This window comes from Gymnodraco acuticeps, unplaced genomic scaffold, assembly GCF_902827175.1.
Source record: "Gymnodraco acuticeps unplaced genomic scaffold, fGymAcu1.1, whole genome shotgun sequence".
NCBI classification, from domain to species: Eukaryota; Metazoa; Chordata; class Actinopteri; order Perciformes; family Bathydraconidae; genus Gymnodraco; species Gymnodraco acuticeps.
Window position 1 is genome coordinate 1019722 of NW_022990152.1, and position 17182 is coordinate 1036903.

A 17182-nucleotide genomic window follows, 5' to 3' on the forward strand; every position below is an offset into this window, starting at 1 on the left:
AAAAGGCGTACACAAAAACAGACATGCAAAGACACACTTGCATGGCATATGGCTCATGCATACTGCATGGTTTATTTACTGTTTTACAATCACATCACTGCTTTAAGGTTTTGTTGGCATTCGAGTATACTCCAATTCCTGCTCTTTAGTCAGTTGGTAGACACGCACAAGAATACCGTCATCTCTTCAGGGAGGTGAGGTCAGTAGTTGAGGGGATGGGGAGATATCGCCGGTAGCTTCCTGAAAATTACCACCATATTTCAACATGCCTAGATCTGAGTGTGAGTGTGTGTGTAGGCAGCCTGGCTCCTAGCATGAAGGTAGATCATCCATGGCGTGTATTGATGTTGCTGTGTGTGTGTGTGTGTGTGTGTGTGTGTGTGTGTGTGTGTGTGTGTGTGTGTGTGTGTGTGTGTGTGTGTGTGTGTGTGTGTGTGTGTGTGTGTGTGTGTGTGTGTGTGTGTGTGTGTGTGTGTGTGTGTGTCGACACACAAGAGGTTGAGTGCTGCTTTTAACATGCGTGGGAAGATTTCATACGTTTGTGTGTCAACATCTGCAAAACAACATGTAGACGGATACACATACACAGGATGCATAAAGGAGTCAAGGAAAACAATAGGCGTTCAAATGTGAATAAAAAAACAAGAAGAATCAAAGAATTGAAGCGGCTAGAGAACAAGAAAACAGAGCGAGAGACACACACTGTCTCCTGAGTGTTATTTTTCTTTCTCCTCGTGATTGGGGTCAGCTCTCTGCCATTAACCAAGTGTAGACAGGGGGGGGGCCGGAGCAGCCGGTCGACCCTCAGCTTTTATAGGGCTGTCTGATAATAAGGACTGGTGCCTTGGAGGAATGCTGCAGAAGGAATGCGCCGGTAACATGTCTCTGCTGCTCTTTATGAATAAGTATTATCAAACGCTGGCCTGCCACTTCTCTGACACAATGCAGAGCTGCTGCTGCAAACACACTTTCCCAGGTTTCAAACCAACCAGAAAGCCCCTGAGTCTCTTCAACATGGCCTTTATCTGCTCGCCCAGTGGTGGGAAAATACTGCAAAGACTTTTTTCATTACGCTGGCCTGTGAGCATTTTAGCAAAGGGGAATGTGTCTTCTTTGAGTTGTAATTTAAAACGACAAAGAAATAAAACTGTGTCCACTTACAGCAAAAATAGCCTCAACATGAGCAGCGATTTAGGTGGCATCAGTTGGTTTAAAAAAGGCCGAAATGTGCTGTTAAACAAAGACCTAATGAGAAGTCTTGTCACATGCCCTCCTGGCAAAGTTGAAAATAGGAACACAGACCACAATGTGTATAGCCGAAGTAAAGATAGAGAAGGTGAGAACGAATGGACAGAAAAGTTTGTGAATGAGGCTGTGTGTGAAGTCGATGTGTGCTGTGACTCTCTCCCACCCTCATTGATGTGCCGGTCCATAAACACTGGCCCGTGACTCAGGATCCCCAGTGTGGCGCAGAGCAGTGGCTGATGGGTAGCTGATCTGAGCCACACAGCTGCCGCCGCTCAAGGTGAGCCGCCCAGAGCGCATAAATCTGCATGGCTGATGAGGGGCCGCCGCAGAGGGCCCACTTAGAACCATTACACAACGTTTGAGGTGTGTGTGTGTGTGCAAAAGAATGGGAGTTGAAGAGAGTGTGTGGAATATAGAATAGAGCACGGTTCAGTCTATTCACTTGTTAGCCTTGCATAAGTGTGTATTGTTGAGTCATACAGTGAAATGTATGAGAACGGGGTCTTTTTAAGGGCGCTATAAAGCCGTCAAACATAAAATGACAACTTTTCTGAAGGTATAATAGTTTTCCAGCAACATACAGACTGTTTTTGAATACAGAAGTGGTTCAACTTTAAAGTGGCGATGCTGCAGCGTTAGATACGCCCACTTGAGCATTTACTCACTGTGTATTTCCTCTCCATCAGCGATCATAACCTGTTTGTGTGTCTCAGCACCACAGCTACTGTATCCCTGCATGCTGTCAGTGATGAACGACTCTCTGCAACACCCTCTGCAAGTCAGATGAGATATCCCAGTGTGATCGATTGCTAACGCCCGTATCTTCCCCTAATATGAGCGATTACTTATTCCTTATTCTAAATATCCGTTTATCCTTGCAGGGTCGGAATTCTGCTTCCGCAACTTCACCAGCTCCTCCGGCATGATCGACTCCCCGGGCTTCCCGGATAAATACCCTCACAACCTGGAGTGCTCGTACATGATCATCGCCCCGCCCCACATGGACATCGTCCTCACGTTCCTGACCTTTGACCTGGAGAACGACCCCCTGCTGGTGGGAGAGGGCGACTGCAAGTACGACTGGCTGGACGTGTGGGATGGCCTTCCGCAAGGTGAGGACACACGCTGGAAGAAAGCCTTAAGGCTTATACACTCGTTTGTTAAAGTGCATTGAAAAACACACATCCTGGGGATAACACACACACACATCCTGGGGATAACACACACACACATCCTGGGGATAACACACACACACACACATCCTGGGGATAACACACAGTCATTACATCCACATCTCATCCTCCACATTCCCACACAGACATTTGCATACCAGTGTTCAATTTCCTTTGCCGCCATGGCTCTCTTTGATGTAAACCTTACACATTACATAGAGGAAATATTATTTCACACGGTGAGCTGAAAGTGCCTCGACCCCCCTAAGGAGCAACCCTTTCCCATGCCCCTCTTCCCTCTCCTTAATAACACCCTTCATCACCCCCCTTCCTACCCCCCCAGTCCTCTCTCCTTATCACCTAGCGCTTCCTTCCTCCCCCGGGCGAGTGAGAGTGATGGCTACGATGAATATCTGTTTGTATCCAATAGGAGGTGGCGAAAGTGGCCTATCGGTCGAGATCAGGAAGTAGTGAGGAAAAACATTTTAAGGGATATTATGAAGGCCTTTGAAAGTGACCGCCATAGGGTGCTGTTAGTTGCTGTAGTGCTGATGAAAAGCACATTAGTAGTGGCTCACTTCCCACCTTTCTCTCTTTCTCTCATGCCGACTTCTTTCCCCCTTTTTTGAAATATGAAGCAGATAACTGAGGATTTGCTCTAATTATTCTATTTGCGGTTGCTAAAAAGGGATCCGAGTGGATTTAAAATTCCAATTATAGCCTCGAATTTGGGAGCTTTGATAGCTGAAAACAATTTATACCATTCAAAGTTGAGAATTAAGAGGAAATTAAAGTGTAACCCAGTTCCAGTGAGCCGAGTCCCCGGGCATGAAGGAGGGACGGGAGACAGAAAAACGCAAGGGTGAGGAATTTGGTGTCTGGTGAGGGAGCTACCCCTGAGACTATTGTAATCCTCACGGGTGTGTGTAAGTGTGTGTGTGTGTCGGCAGCTCATCCCAGTGCAGCTTGCATTAGAGGCAGGGATTCCAGTCCTCCTGCTGGGCCTTGGCTGAGACACACATGGCAGATGGAGGGATGGACAGGAGAGAAAAGGGGGGAGAGATGGGGGAAATAAATGTGGGAGAAGCATGCTGCGACTCATTAGACAACACTTACTGGAGCAGCTTGCCACTGAACTTGTATAGAGCTGGATTCCTCTTCCATCAGACACGTGTAGGGTCATATAGAAAACTCAGTATATGAAACCAGATCAGTTTTTCAAAATAAAACACACCCTGAAATCAACCTATAATGTATCTATTTAGACAGAATTGTTCATTAATTTGATTTCCTTCTGTTTCTGCAGTGTCTCCTCTGATTGGTCGGTACTGCGGGACGAAGATCCCTCCGGAGATCCAGTCGTCCTCCGGCCTGCTGTCCCTCTCCTTCCACACCGACATGGCCGTGGCCAAAGACGGCTTCTCCGCCCGATACAACATGACACACAAAGAAGTCAGCAACTGTGAGTGCCAGATAATTCCGTGTGTGTGTGTGTGTGTGTGTGTGTGTGTGTGTGTGTGTGTGTGTGTGTGTGAGCTTCTTCTCCGCTGACTGACACTCATCTTTCTGTCTTCATCTCTCGCTCCTCTTACCCTCTTTTCAGCTTTACCTACTTTAATGCTATTTTAAATCTCTCTCTCTCTCACCCCTCAGTCTATTTTGCTCCCTCCTCCTAAGAGAGCACGGTTTCTCAGAAGCAGACTCAGAAACTATTTTTCTTTTAGAATATAAATTAGCTTCACCTCAATTTACCTCCGCTCTCCTGTTGGGCTGCTCTCTGTCTCCCTTTGCCCTTTCTCTGTCTGGATTTACTTTCTCCGTCTCTGTCTTCAAACTGTATAATATTCTGCTTGGATCTTCTTTTTCAGTCTTGCATCTGTCATCACTCCTTCCTTCCTTCCTCTCTCCCTTCTTGTTTTTCTTGCTGCTTATTTTCCATCTCCAACAAACACACAGTTAACGCTCAGCTTTCTCCATCTCCTCCTCTCTCTCTCTCAGCGTTCCACTGCAGCATGGCGCTGGGCATGGAGTCGGGGAAGATCAGCGACGATCAGATCTCTGCGTCCACGTCCTTCTACGACAGCCGCTGGTTGCCCCGGCAGGCCCGCCTCAACAACGAAGACAACGCCTGGACGCCTTCAGAGGACAGCAACAAGGAGTACATCCAGGTCTGAAACGTCCTAATACATCCAGCTGTCTTATACACACAGTGACATACAGCACACACACTGAAAATAAAACTGTGAAGCGATGATAAGGAAGTGCTTCCGCGCTCTCAATCTTCCCTGTCTGAAAACACACTGTCCACGAGTGTACAAGTGTACACACACACGCCGGTGATTGATGAAAGTGCTCCTCAGGAATGCATCCGAACACTACGCCATTGATCTTTGCCTCCAGCCTTCCTCGCCTCACACACGACAATGCAAAGATGCACACACACACACAGACCCCCGTAAGCTCCATCAGCAGCAGGCCACAGTCGGAGTCCATCCCCTGCTGTCTGTGTGACAGATAGACTCAGCAGCTGGTATCTCCATCAGCCCTGACCACCACCAATCCCTACAGCCTTTCTATCTCATTCTTTCTGATCTATTAGGAAATCTAGTTTTAAATCATTTCTACTTTCCACCTTTTCCCCAGGTTGACCTCCACTTCCTGAAGGTTTTGACAGGCATCGCCATGCAGGGGGCCGTTTCAAAAGAGACGCAGAAGTCCTACTACGTCACCACCTTCAAGATGGAGGTCAGCACCAACGGGGAGGACTGGATGGTGTACCGGCACGGCAAGAACCACAAGGTAGGATTTCACATTTACGTGCATTCTGCAGCTTGTGAGATATTGTATGAAACTGTATTCCTCTAATTTTCTTTTGTATGTTTTCCTACGAATGTCCAGCAACATAGACGTGCCAATTCCTGCTCCTCATACAGTCTCAAATAAGTGTTTGGTTTGATATCTACGGTAGTTACCCAACAGAAACTCAAATCTGGTTTCAAACAAGACTCTCCTCACTACGCTGACTGTTTACATGTTGTACTTCCTCGTACTTGAATTGTTTTTGTGGGATATAAACAATTTAAGGTGCATTACTTTTTGTAGGTATAGCTGCATGTGAGTGTATAGGAACAGCCTGCATTAAAACACGTGAAATGGAAGTGGAGTAGAGTTATTTACAACCACCTCTCTGTAACCTTTTTATTATACCATCATGATATGTTTCCCAACAAAAGAAGCCGTTGTGTGCGCAGGAGAGTCCTATCAATAGATGGAACATTCCTGAAGGAGTCATTCTCCTTCGAGGACTGTTAATGACCCCGGTCATGAGGAAGGGAACAGGGGAAGGAGGGAGGAAGAGATAGATTTAAAGAGAGGAGGGGAGGCTGACAAACAAGAACAATGGAGTCCTCTATGTGCCCTTATCTGGCCTCTATTCATCATATCTCACTGACGCACACATAAACACACACCTCGCTCTGTGGAGTCACCAGGTGTGTGGACGGAGCAGGTGAGGAGTTTCATAGCATCATCATCTTCTGAAATGGATGGTGGGGGGGTTGTGTATGAATACCGTGCAGGTTGTCTATGGGACCTACAGTAAGCCCGTCTCCAGGGGATTGGAACTCCACATATCTGGGTTAAGGTCACTGTGGATTGCAGGAAAATGGAGAGTGGCGAGTGGTGGGTGTGTGGAGGGTTAATCCACACACACTTACCCACATGCACAGACCGGGGGGCCCCCTTCTGTGTGTGCCGGTGATTGGTTTTGGGTGGGGCCAGTGGGGGGTATTTGATGTGGAGATTATTGAGGGAAACGTGGATTTGACTTAAAAAGTCAACATCTGTGCGATTTATTACACCCCCCCACTCCTTCCACATACACACACGTGCAACATGCACAGACCCCCCCTTTAAATAACCTCTGGCTGATCTCTCCGTCTGCAGATGTGGGCGTGTGTGTGTGCATATGTATATGATGTTTGTCTGTACCGTGTAATCTGAGTCCTCTAATCTGTCCCAACGTCCAGACACGGACTCAGACAGAGACATCGACGTGCTTTTAGGAGGGATTCACTGAGTGGTCCCTTTTAAAAATGAGAAAATTGGTAACGCTTGCTACTTTTGAATGCACCCAGTCCTGAAGGAAATTGAAAAATCAATAAACAGATTTGACTTAAAAGCCAACAGAAAAGTTTTTGCGCCAATGGGGCATTACATCATCTATAAAAAAAATTGAGATACAATTAAGTATAGCATCTGGTTTTGATGATCATAAAGAAAGTATGACAACATTGAGTCCAATGAACGATGCTTTGAATCCACAGAGACTTATTTTTCAATCACATTCTGGATGTATAACACAGACATCTCGGATTAAGTTGAATAAAACTTTCTTTGTATTTTCGCCGACCACAGACAGTGATGGATGATATGGGAGGAAATAATAACACTTTTGACAAACGACACACGAGTCGCAGTCATAATTTGAGCCCAGCGCTGAGTTCACTGTACCCTCCCCATGAGCCTCCGGTCCCTGCGGGTTAGGGTAAGTCTTCTTCCGTGACTGCTAATCCACCGTCTTGTCGAACAAACTCCCAGTTAGCCCGTCCTAAACCCCCCCAAAGAGCCTTTAAGTGGTTGAAACTGAAATCTCGTCGGGGGGTCCTGTAATGACTGGGATTTGCTTCTTTTAATTGTCATTTCACAGTGAGCTGGAAGCCAATGTGGCTTTGGGAGTGCATGTGCAGCGGTGTTTGTGGAAGGCTGAGGCATCATGAGTGTGTGCATCAGATATGAATCACCCAGGAAAAAAGGATTGGCTCGGCACTTCTTGCCTCACTGTGTTTGATATTGGGGGAGATTTATTGTTGATTTGCCAAGATTTGTGTTCTTATTTGCCGTGTTAACAAAGACTGATTGATTTAATGCCAATACAGATTATTGGAGAGGCAGAGAGAGACGCTGGCATTGTGGGAAACACACATTTCTTTCTTGTAAAAGTGTAAACTTGCTCCCGGCTGAGAAAAACACAGAGATTACAATCACCTCAGGGTGTGTGTGTGTGTGTGTGTGTGTGTGTGGTGTGTGTGTGTGTGTGTGTGTGTGTGTGTGTGTGTGTGTGTGTGTGTGTGTGTGTGTGTGTGTGTGTGTGTGTGTGTGTGTGTGTGTGTGTGTGTGTGTGTGTGTGTGTGTGTGTGTGTGTGGGTGTGGTGTGGGTGTGAGAATTTTTTCACTCATTTTCTGCACGCCAACACATTTTCAGTTTGACACCCATGTGACTTGTTAATTCTCAATCACACTACTCACATATGCACCTCATTACTTGATGAGACGCGAGCACACTTAGGAATTGCATATCTCACACACACACACACACACACACACACACACACACACACACACACACACACACACACACACACACACACACACACACACACACACACACACATACATACATAGATACAAACACACAATGACACGTCCACCTAAACAAATTAACAATTAAAACATTGTCATCCGTCTGGGAGGAAAAATCCCAGCAGCCCCAGCGCTAACACAGTATTATGTTACTGGAAAGCATTGTGAGGCAACACACACACACACAGTGACATGGGAGAGAGAGAAAAATGCACACACAGCATTTCAGCCAGCCCCCCATCACACTGTCACACACCCTCATACACACACTTATGTGTACCTCTTTGAGCTAATACAAACAATATTCAGCATAAACACTCTGACAGAATACGACATAAGGTGGTGTAAGGCAATTCCACCGTTTGAACCTCTCTCTCACACACACACACACACACACACACACACACACACACACACACACACACACACACACACACACACACACACACACACACACACACACACACACACACACACACACACACTGCTTGCTCCTCTTAGAGCCAGTAGTGGAGAGTGGCCAGCTGGAACCAGTTCCTACTGTCAACATCTTCATAGTGAGAAGGGAGGGAGAGAACGTCTGGAGCAAAGATGGAGGAGAAAGGAGGGGTAATGGCCAGAAAGAAAGAGAGAAATAGACAGTGGAAATAACTAGAGCAAGAAGACAGGGCTGACGAGTGTAATGGACGGAGAAAAGAGGCTGGGATCTGGGGAGCAACACAGGGATGAAAAAGCAGCCGGGAAACGAATAATGTCTTGTGCAGAGCTCGCTCCCCGTGGTGCCGTCAGCGTGAAGGAAAACTGGCAAAGGAAGGAGACATGTGAGAAAAGCTATGAACTTATATTCTGATCTAAGACGTGTTGAGGATGCACACAGGCTTCTTTTTTACTCCATTTGCCAATCCAGAGCATCAGAGAGGGTGTTTACTGCAACCCGCCTTTCACGGTGACCTCCTTCTCCAGAGAGGTCATCAATAGTTAAATACCCATGGTGCCCGTGTCCCGCCAATGTCCACACAAACCAGTCTGGTCGCCAGGTGTGTGTGTGTGTGTGTGCAGGGCTTCGTTATATTTTCATGAGCCTCCACTAGGAGACACAACATGACGACGTTAATTATTCAGCTCACCTTGCCTGCATGGCACAAAAACATGCCAGTCGTCAGGCAGATTTCAGAGGAGGCCACACAACACACTGACAGTATGCAGTGTTGGAAGAAGTACTGCTTTACTTAAGAAAAAGTACTAATACTATGGTCTTATCTTAACATACTCCATTACAAGTAAAAATCCCGACTTAAAAGTACCCATAAAGGAAAATACTCAAGGAAAGTAAAGTGCTATATTTGAGTAAATGTCCTTAGTCACTTTCCACCAATGCAAAGGCCGCTACATTTCAATTCATGTCACATTCCTAGTTAGTCAAAAAGTAACTATACTATCTACAAGTTGGTCAATAAGCAACCATCTGGTGCCTAAGGGTATTGACCTTTAACCTTGGCAGTAATGGGTCTGGGGTCAGATGAGTGACCCTCAGGTAGCGGGACAATAGACGGGAGGAAGTGGAGGAGACAGAAGTAGCTGACTTCTCATCTTCTGTCTCCCCTCTCACCTCCAAAAGAGAAAAGCAAAGCGTCGATTTATATTGAACTGATATTTCTTTCTGTGTCAGTGACGATAGATTATACATCTCTGCTTTTTATCCAAAGATAAAAAGACAGGAATGCAGCTGGAAATATTGAAATGCGCCCAGCTAATGGCGTTTTAGTCGTGATGGGCATCTCGTTCAAAGGGAAATTGAAGTGGACAAATATTTAATAGACTTTCAAAGGTTTACAGACATAGCCATGATACATTTTTACATGAAATGCATTTATCTAATTCATTATTGTAAATGTAATATATTATAAATCCATTTGTTTAACTCACATAATTTCTGGAAATCAAATTAAAACTGTAATTACATTTTAATCTGAATCTTGAATGATGGTGTTTGTCGGATTATGAATGTTATATAAAGATAGCAATTCATTTCAAGATGGAGGACATCCTGATGAATTTAGCCGTTTTTCCTTATCAAGATATGAACACTTGGATGAAGTATTTCCTGTGTTGGTGATGAATGTGTCCGTTGTTCTGCGCTGCCTCCTCTTCCTCATTCCTTTTTCAGTTATATCTGCTGCCCTCCATTCAACCTCTCCCCTCTTTCTCACCTGCCTCCTCCCTTTCTTCATCTGTTTTTAAAACCGTTCTTCTGAGGACATTTTTCTTGTTTTTCCTGTCCTCTCTATGCTGCCCTTTGTTTCACGAACACATTATCCGGGAGCGGTGGAGATGGGTTGGTTGTATGCGAGCCGAGCCCTGCGCTATACGCTCCACTTTGTGTGAGCATGCGTGGGTGTTTACATAACCCCCATAAGAGCCCACATCCACTGTTTGGCCTCTGAGGTAAACACAGCGGCTGTCTATCCTCAATCCAGCAGCAGATACCGCGCAGATAGACCCGCTTATCTGTTCAAACACTCACACTGCTTTGTATTACCAGTGTCAGCTGCACTTGATTAAATCAGGCCATGCCCAAAATCAAATAAAACCCCTTGAGTCGGATTTTGAATTCGTATCTATCATATTCCCGCTGGTTATGGAATTTCTGGAATATCATATCAATTTTTGGAGGTATGTGCCACACAGGGAATTTGACAAATAGGTAATTTTAACGCCGATATTGCAGACTCACAAAACAACATTATCAAAACAAGAAGGTATCAAATTCTTAAGCTAAGGGAGTGTGCTTTGGTTTGATCATCCTGTGCTAGGAAGAGAGTAAAAGGAAAATCATGTAGGCATCTTTTTAGGAAATGATGCCTTTAATGTTTAATTCAGCTGCTTGTAGCACTTGTCTTTCCATTGTGTACTGCGGCTGTGAAGTTAGCGGAATATCTCCAGACCCACAGCGACCACAGACACATAGTGAATGACACTTAACAGTCACTCACTTAAAGACACTTCCTCTCCTTCTCCGAGAGTGTAGGGTGTGTGTGTGTGTGTGTGTTGTGTGTGTGTGTGTGTGTGTGTGTGTGTGTGTGTGTGTGTGTGTGTGTGTGTGTGTGTGTGTGTGTGTGTGTGTGTGTGTGTGTGTGTGTGTGTGTGTGTGTGTGTGTGTGTGTGTGTGTGTGTGTGTGTGTGTGTGTGTGTGTGTGTGTGTGTGTGTGTGTGTGTGTGTGTGTTCCTGTGGTTTCCTGTGTCTTTGTGTGAGCGGTTTCAGTTTGTAGCCACCAACAAGAGGAAGAAAGGCAATAAGGGCGAGAGGATGTGTGCAGAGATAGCAACTCAACGGTTTTGAGGAGGATATTTAAGGGGGCTAATGGATGGAGGTGTTGACATTAATGGAGGGAAGAGGAAGTGATTAGAAACAAGAACTTGTGTGACAATATAACAAAAAGGAGCATCTCTGTCTGTTATTGAATGTAACGCCCTCGAAACCCAAAACAGGAAGTAACTTGAGCACCCTGGTTACATTTGCCCTCCGACCCCTGCTGCCCCACCCTGCTGCTTCAGTGCCTGTGGAAGGAAGGGAGTGCACGTCAATAAGAAGTGAATGTTGATGCTTTGGGAAGTACATTGCTCTCACATCCTGCCCACCTGGAGACACTTCCTGCGCGTCTGACAGCCAATCATGTTTGGACATGTCAGGTCATGTCTCCCACAGCTTCCTGCGGCCACCAGCATGGAGGTAGCTGGTATATGAGGAGCAGTGTGTGTGTGTGTGTGTGAGAGAGAGAAACCCTCATCCATCGTCAGGTTTTCCCAGCCTCCCAGCGTTGAACCTTTGACCCCAAAACACATCGACAGCTGGGCCGGTGACATCGGATCCGTGTTTGGGTTGTCTCTGCTTTGTCCGGACCGCCACTGTGTGTGGGTGTATATGTGTGTGAAGCAGAGCGAAACCGTGCACTGTGGGGGTGTGTAGAGCAGTGTAGTGTGTGTGTGTGAGAAAGAGAGAGATGGGAACTGATACCATAATGAGCGGTACATCTCCTTACCTTTGTCTCTCTTTACTCTACAGATTTTCCACGGCAACACAGACCCGACTGAGGTGGTTCTGAACCGCGTACCGCAGCCGGTCCTCGCCCGGTTTGTTCGTATCCGACCACAGACCTGGAAGAATGGCATCGCCCTGCGCTTCGAGCTCTACGGGTGCCAGATCACAGGTGTGTGTGACGGGTTAGACTTTTCTTCATTTTGCCTGCTGACAGGTTGCCAGAATCACCCGGCTCCACACTCTATAACTTTGACTGAAACAGCTTCCCACCCTATGCTTCCCACCCATTTATAATCAACATTAACTGCAAAAAATGACCCCCTTAACCGTCAAAACTAGGAACACACCCACACTGTCATTGACACACACACGTAGGTTTAGTTTCTCACACTCTTCCTGATATCTCTTACACATAGGAACCTAATTAAGGAAACTTTGATTCTATTCTCCAGCAGCAGTGTCAGTTCCCTCTCCATTTATTCTCCGCACTCACTTTCTGTCTCCATCTCCCTCCAGTGACGCCTCTTTTCCCCCCTCGTGGTTTTAGAACCTTTTTTGATGTCTCCTCTATATTGAGAGATGAGTATAGATCAATCATTCATGGTTCGCCGTTCACTCTTACACCAGAAACTGTGATTCGCGTCAGCCTCAACAGCTGCTATCAGAGCAACCGTTAGCATCGTACAGCACAGGTACATCCACAGCTTCTAAATATAGCATTTGACCTCAAAAGCAAGCACGCCCCCAATGAAATGTACACAGACACCACCCACCAGCACACACAAACACACACACACATTCTATGCCTTTTATTTATTATTTACATCCCCTGCTTTTGCAGTGACATAACAGCATGAAACTTTGATCTGTGTTCTCTTAAACCGTCAGCACAACTAACATCTCCCCATCTCTCTTCCTCATGCCCTTCCTCTGTGTCTCCTCCTCCTCCTGTCTCTGTAGGAGCCTCTCCAACATCTTGCCCTCCTCCCTTTCTCCCCCAACCATCATCCTCTCTTTACTCTCTACTTCCCTGCCTCCTGGCTCCTCGTATTATACCTCCCTCATCCCCTTAATCCTCATTTCTGCCTCTCACATCCTCCCTCAGCAAGTTCCTCTCAGTGCGACCCGCTCATCCATATCTGCATGAGTTTCATTTCCAAGTGCTTTTGCATGTACGCGGGACTTTCCCCACAGTCAGTGAGTGTACATAAGATTTGTGCAGCACAGCGAAAAGACAAAACTTTTGTAGAGAATATAACATATTTAAAATGTTTGTGTTTGAGATTTGAAAGCAGGGCAGTTATTGCATGCTTTCATCTCACTAATGGCAGTCTAATATATTTAACATGAAGCTGCAGAACTTGTCCTCTCTGCTCCGGTCTAAACTCTCACCGCTCAGTGGCCAGCAGTGCAATCCTGCGGCGAGGCTTAACAGCTCCCAGGCGGGAATCTGTGTAGCAGCGTGAGTGTGTGTAAGGTCGTCGCCTCTCCATCAGCGCCGCCTGAGGTTAAACTTATCTGCGGCCTCTCCTCTTCCCTCTCCAGATGCTCCATGCTCCGAGCTGCAGGGCTTGCTGTCCGGCCTGCTGCCCGACGCTCAGATCTCCGTCTCCTCCAGCCGGGACCTGGGCTGGAGCCCCAGCACCGCCCGGCTGGTGGCCAGTCGCTCCGGCTGGTTCCCCGCCCCCGCGCAGCCGCTGGCCGGAGAGGAGTGGCTGCAGGTGAGAGGAGTTTACTGCATTCATCGTACTTTTCCTGACTGTGTGTTTCCAGATGACAAGCACCAACAGTAACATATTATTTAAGGCACTACAGAAACATCATTCATATGCTATATTATGAGCTGTCAAGTTTTAGTTTTGGAGATTTTATATAGTAACATATAGTAAATAAATAAAATACAATGCAATAGCCATACTGGTGAAAGTAAGCTGGAGGAATATAGAAAGATATATACCTTAGAAGAATGCACAATTACATACTGTACAGTAGAATAAATAATGTATACTCTAATAATATATGACATAACCATGTGTTGTTCTGTGTAAAGTATATTAACCACCTTGTATGCATCTGAATCTAATCCCAGGTGGACCTCGGGGTGCCCAAAACGGTGCGAGGAGTGATCACCCAGGGAGCGAGGGGGGGGGGACGCAGCGAGCGGGGCGACCACAGACAACCGGGCGTTTGTCCGGAAGTACAAAGTGGCGCACAGCCTGAACGGGAAAGAGTGGAATTTCATCATGGACAGCAAAACCAGCCTGCCTAAGGTGGGCGAGGGAGGACGAAGAAGCAGGGAAGAATCTGATAATTTGTCTCCAAATGAAAAAAATGACATGATTTTTGTGTATGTGTGGCAGCTTTTCGAGGGGAACACACACTACGACGCCCCGGAGCTGCGGCGCTTCGAGGAGATCGTGTCGCAGTACATCAGGCTGTACCCGGAGAGGTGGTCTCCAGCAGGCATCGGCATGAGGGTGGAGATCCTGGGCTGCGAGCTTCCAGGTAGGACATTCTGACGGGGAATCATTTCACGTATGATAATTTGCTCCGACGCCATAATGAGCTGATCTAACCAGAAGTGCGTGGAGCTTGAGGAAGTGAGGTTCGCATTAGATATGCATGAGAGTCGTTACCAGAGGTGAGGAGACACCAAATGTTGCAAAGGGGAGGGCGGTAACCCTCAAGAGGTTGAGATTTTGATTTGAATCCAAGGTTATTTCACCTGGAAAATATAAGTTAGCTACAACAAGCGTCCGCAGCAGCAGGGCGCGGACAGGGCTCGGTTTGGAGGAATGTGTCCCCGGAGAGAGGGGGAACGTTCGGTTTGTTCACTCTCCAGCACGGTCTGTTCTCCAGATGTAAGGTTAGCGCTGCAGAAACACACACATCTGGACTCTCACTGTTTACCACTCCCTCTGTGTCTGAACAGGATGGCTCTCCAGCACAACATGTCAAGCACAAACACACCGAATACACTGCAGTGGCCCTCATTGAGGTGATTTGCGTGTGACAGTTGTATAATTGCTGATGAAGTGTTATGTAGTTGAAGAGGGATGGAATATTAAGCAGAGCATGGTTAGAGTCGTGCAGAGTAAAACACATAATAAAAAAATAATAAAACAGTAAGTGATAAAGCAGTGAATGGTAGAAAACGCTTTGCACATAACATTAACTTCTGCTGATGTAAAAACACTTTTTCCCCGTGCCACACAGGAAACAGTGTGTTTTGCATTTACTGTTTGATTGACAGGCCCCCTGGGAAAGGCAGAACAATGAACAGATCCCCAAAATATATATTTTTTGCACTTTTTGCAGAGGCGTGATTTTAGCAGATAGTGTGTGAATGGTTTTAAAGGAGACGTGTGACAGAGAGCTGCTGCTGAGGGTCACACATTGTTCACAGGCCTCCACACTCAGCAGGAACACTGAACCGCTGCTGAGTGACATCCTGTGAATCATCCACACTCCAAACTATTCGCTTCTTTCGTTTTGTCGACACTTATGCCCTCTTTTGAGTTCCTTAACGTGGTTTCAGCTGATGAAATAGAATCTCTTTTACCCCGTATCTGTAGTTTGAACAGAGCAGCTGCTTCTCTCCCCGTGCACATGGTCTCAGTTCTTTCTTTTCCCCCCCTGAGGCCCAGTGCGTGGGTCCGTAAATGTTTTTGTTCTTTTTTTTCGTTACCATGCCTCTTCTCCTTTCCTATCCACCCTCCTCCTCCTCCTCCTCCTCCTCCTCCTCCTCCTCCTCCTCCTCCTCCTCCTCCTCCTCCTCCTCCTCCTCCTCCTCCTCCTCCTCCTCCTCCTCCTCCTCCTCCTCCTCCTCCTCTCCTCCTCAGTTACTCATCACTCGCACCTCTTTTCCATCTCACTGCTGTTGGTCCTGAATCCTTCCGTTCCCCCCCCTGTTGATTCACATCTGTCTCACACACACAGCACACACACACACACACACACACACACACACACAGCCTCACCTTGACGTTTTTCTCTAAAAAATGAAAAATGTATGAGCTCAGGAAATAAATCTTAGCGACATATCTTGGAAAAAAATGCAAAATATCTCTTTCTATTCAGGTAGGACCATTTCAGTCTTAGGAGAATTGGATAGTAGCTCTCTCACACACACACACACACACACGCACACACTGGCTCAGCAAAACCTCAGTAAATATGGTGGAGCTCACCCATACTTTAGGAAATGTGTGTGTGTGATGGAACCTTGATCTGATCACTTAACCCCACCCTACAAAATATCAAACAATGGCTACTTATCTTTCCCAGCATGTCCTTTTTGGGTGTATGCGTGCATGCACATCCATTTGTCTGCGTGTGCCTGCCAAGCGGAGATTTACAGAAAAGCTTTCTACATAATTGAAGTTTTTTTTTTCTCTTCTCTGACATATTGCTGAGTCAGATACTTTCGAAGGGAGCAATGTCTTTTAGCAGAGAGCTCTCTCCACCCTGTGTGTGTGTGTGTGTGTGTGTGTGTGTGTGTGTGTGTGTGTGTGTGTGTGTGTGTGTGTGTGTGTGTGTGTGTGTGTGTGTGTGTGTGTGTGTGTGTGTGTGTGTGTGTGTGTGTGTGTGTGTGTGTGTGTGTGTGTGTGTGTGTGTGTGTGTGTGTGTGTGTGTGTGTGTGTGTGTGTGTGTGTGTGTGTGTGTGTGTGTGTGTGGACAAATAAGCATAAAAAAGCATTTATCCGTGTGTATGTCTACGTGTGTTTTTATGAGCGTATATTTATGCATGCGCAGCTGCGGTGTGTATTTATACGAGTGTGCACCTCCATTATCCGTGCCGGCGGTTCCCCTGGGTCCAGTTCTAAGTGTGTGTGCCTCATCCCGTGCATGATGATCACTTGCATCATCACCTGCAGCAGCAGACACATTATGTAAGACAACACTTCGCTGCAGAGGGACTTTCCCTGCATTACAAGAAGCCTCTGCACAGAACAGGCCTCACACACACACCGTCAAGGTTATGGCTCGGGGCAAGGTGGGCAGGTCACATACGTTCGCACACGCGTTCTCTCTCCGTGTCACACAAGCGGCGGCCCATTCCCGTTGCCCCCGCCTCTGCTGTCACAGCCTGGAAAGGTCAGCACATTTACACTGTGACAAGGCCTGACCTTTGAGAGCATGCAGTGCTCAGGAGCAGGCTGAATCTTAATGGACTGGATCGGGTGTTTATGTGTGTTAGGTCGCACACATGGGAGCGCGTGTGGGCGCTAGAGTAATGTATAGGTTTATTTGAACACCCCGTCCCAAGACTTAGGTGGAGGACTCAAAGGTTGGACTGGAA

General features: G+C 46.6%; 1 protein-coding gene across 1 annotated transcript in view; it reads left to right on the forward strand.

The window, feature by feature from the left end:
• nrp2a (neuropilin 2a) overlaps positions 1 to 17182 on the forward strand; it is a 53087-nt gene that overhangs the window by 21813 nt on the left and 14092 nt on the right. The window contains 9 exon segments of the mRNA XM_034217241.1: positions 2130 to 2360; positions 3727 to 3882; positions 4419 to 4588; positions 5064 to 5219; positions 11905 to 12049; positions 13426 to 13601; positions 13970 to 14026; positions 14028 to 14150; positions 14241 to 14385. Of these exon segments, the coding sequence (XP_034073132.1) occupies positions 2130 to 2360; positions 3727 to 3882; positions 4419 to 4588; positions 5064 to 5219; positions 11905 to 12049; positions 13426 to 13601; positions 13970 to 14026; positions 14028 to 14150; positions 14241 to 14385 (1359 nt within the window).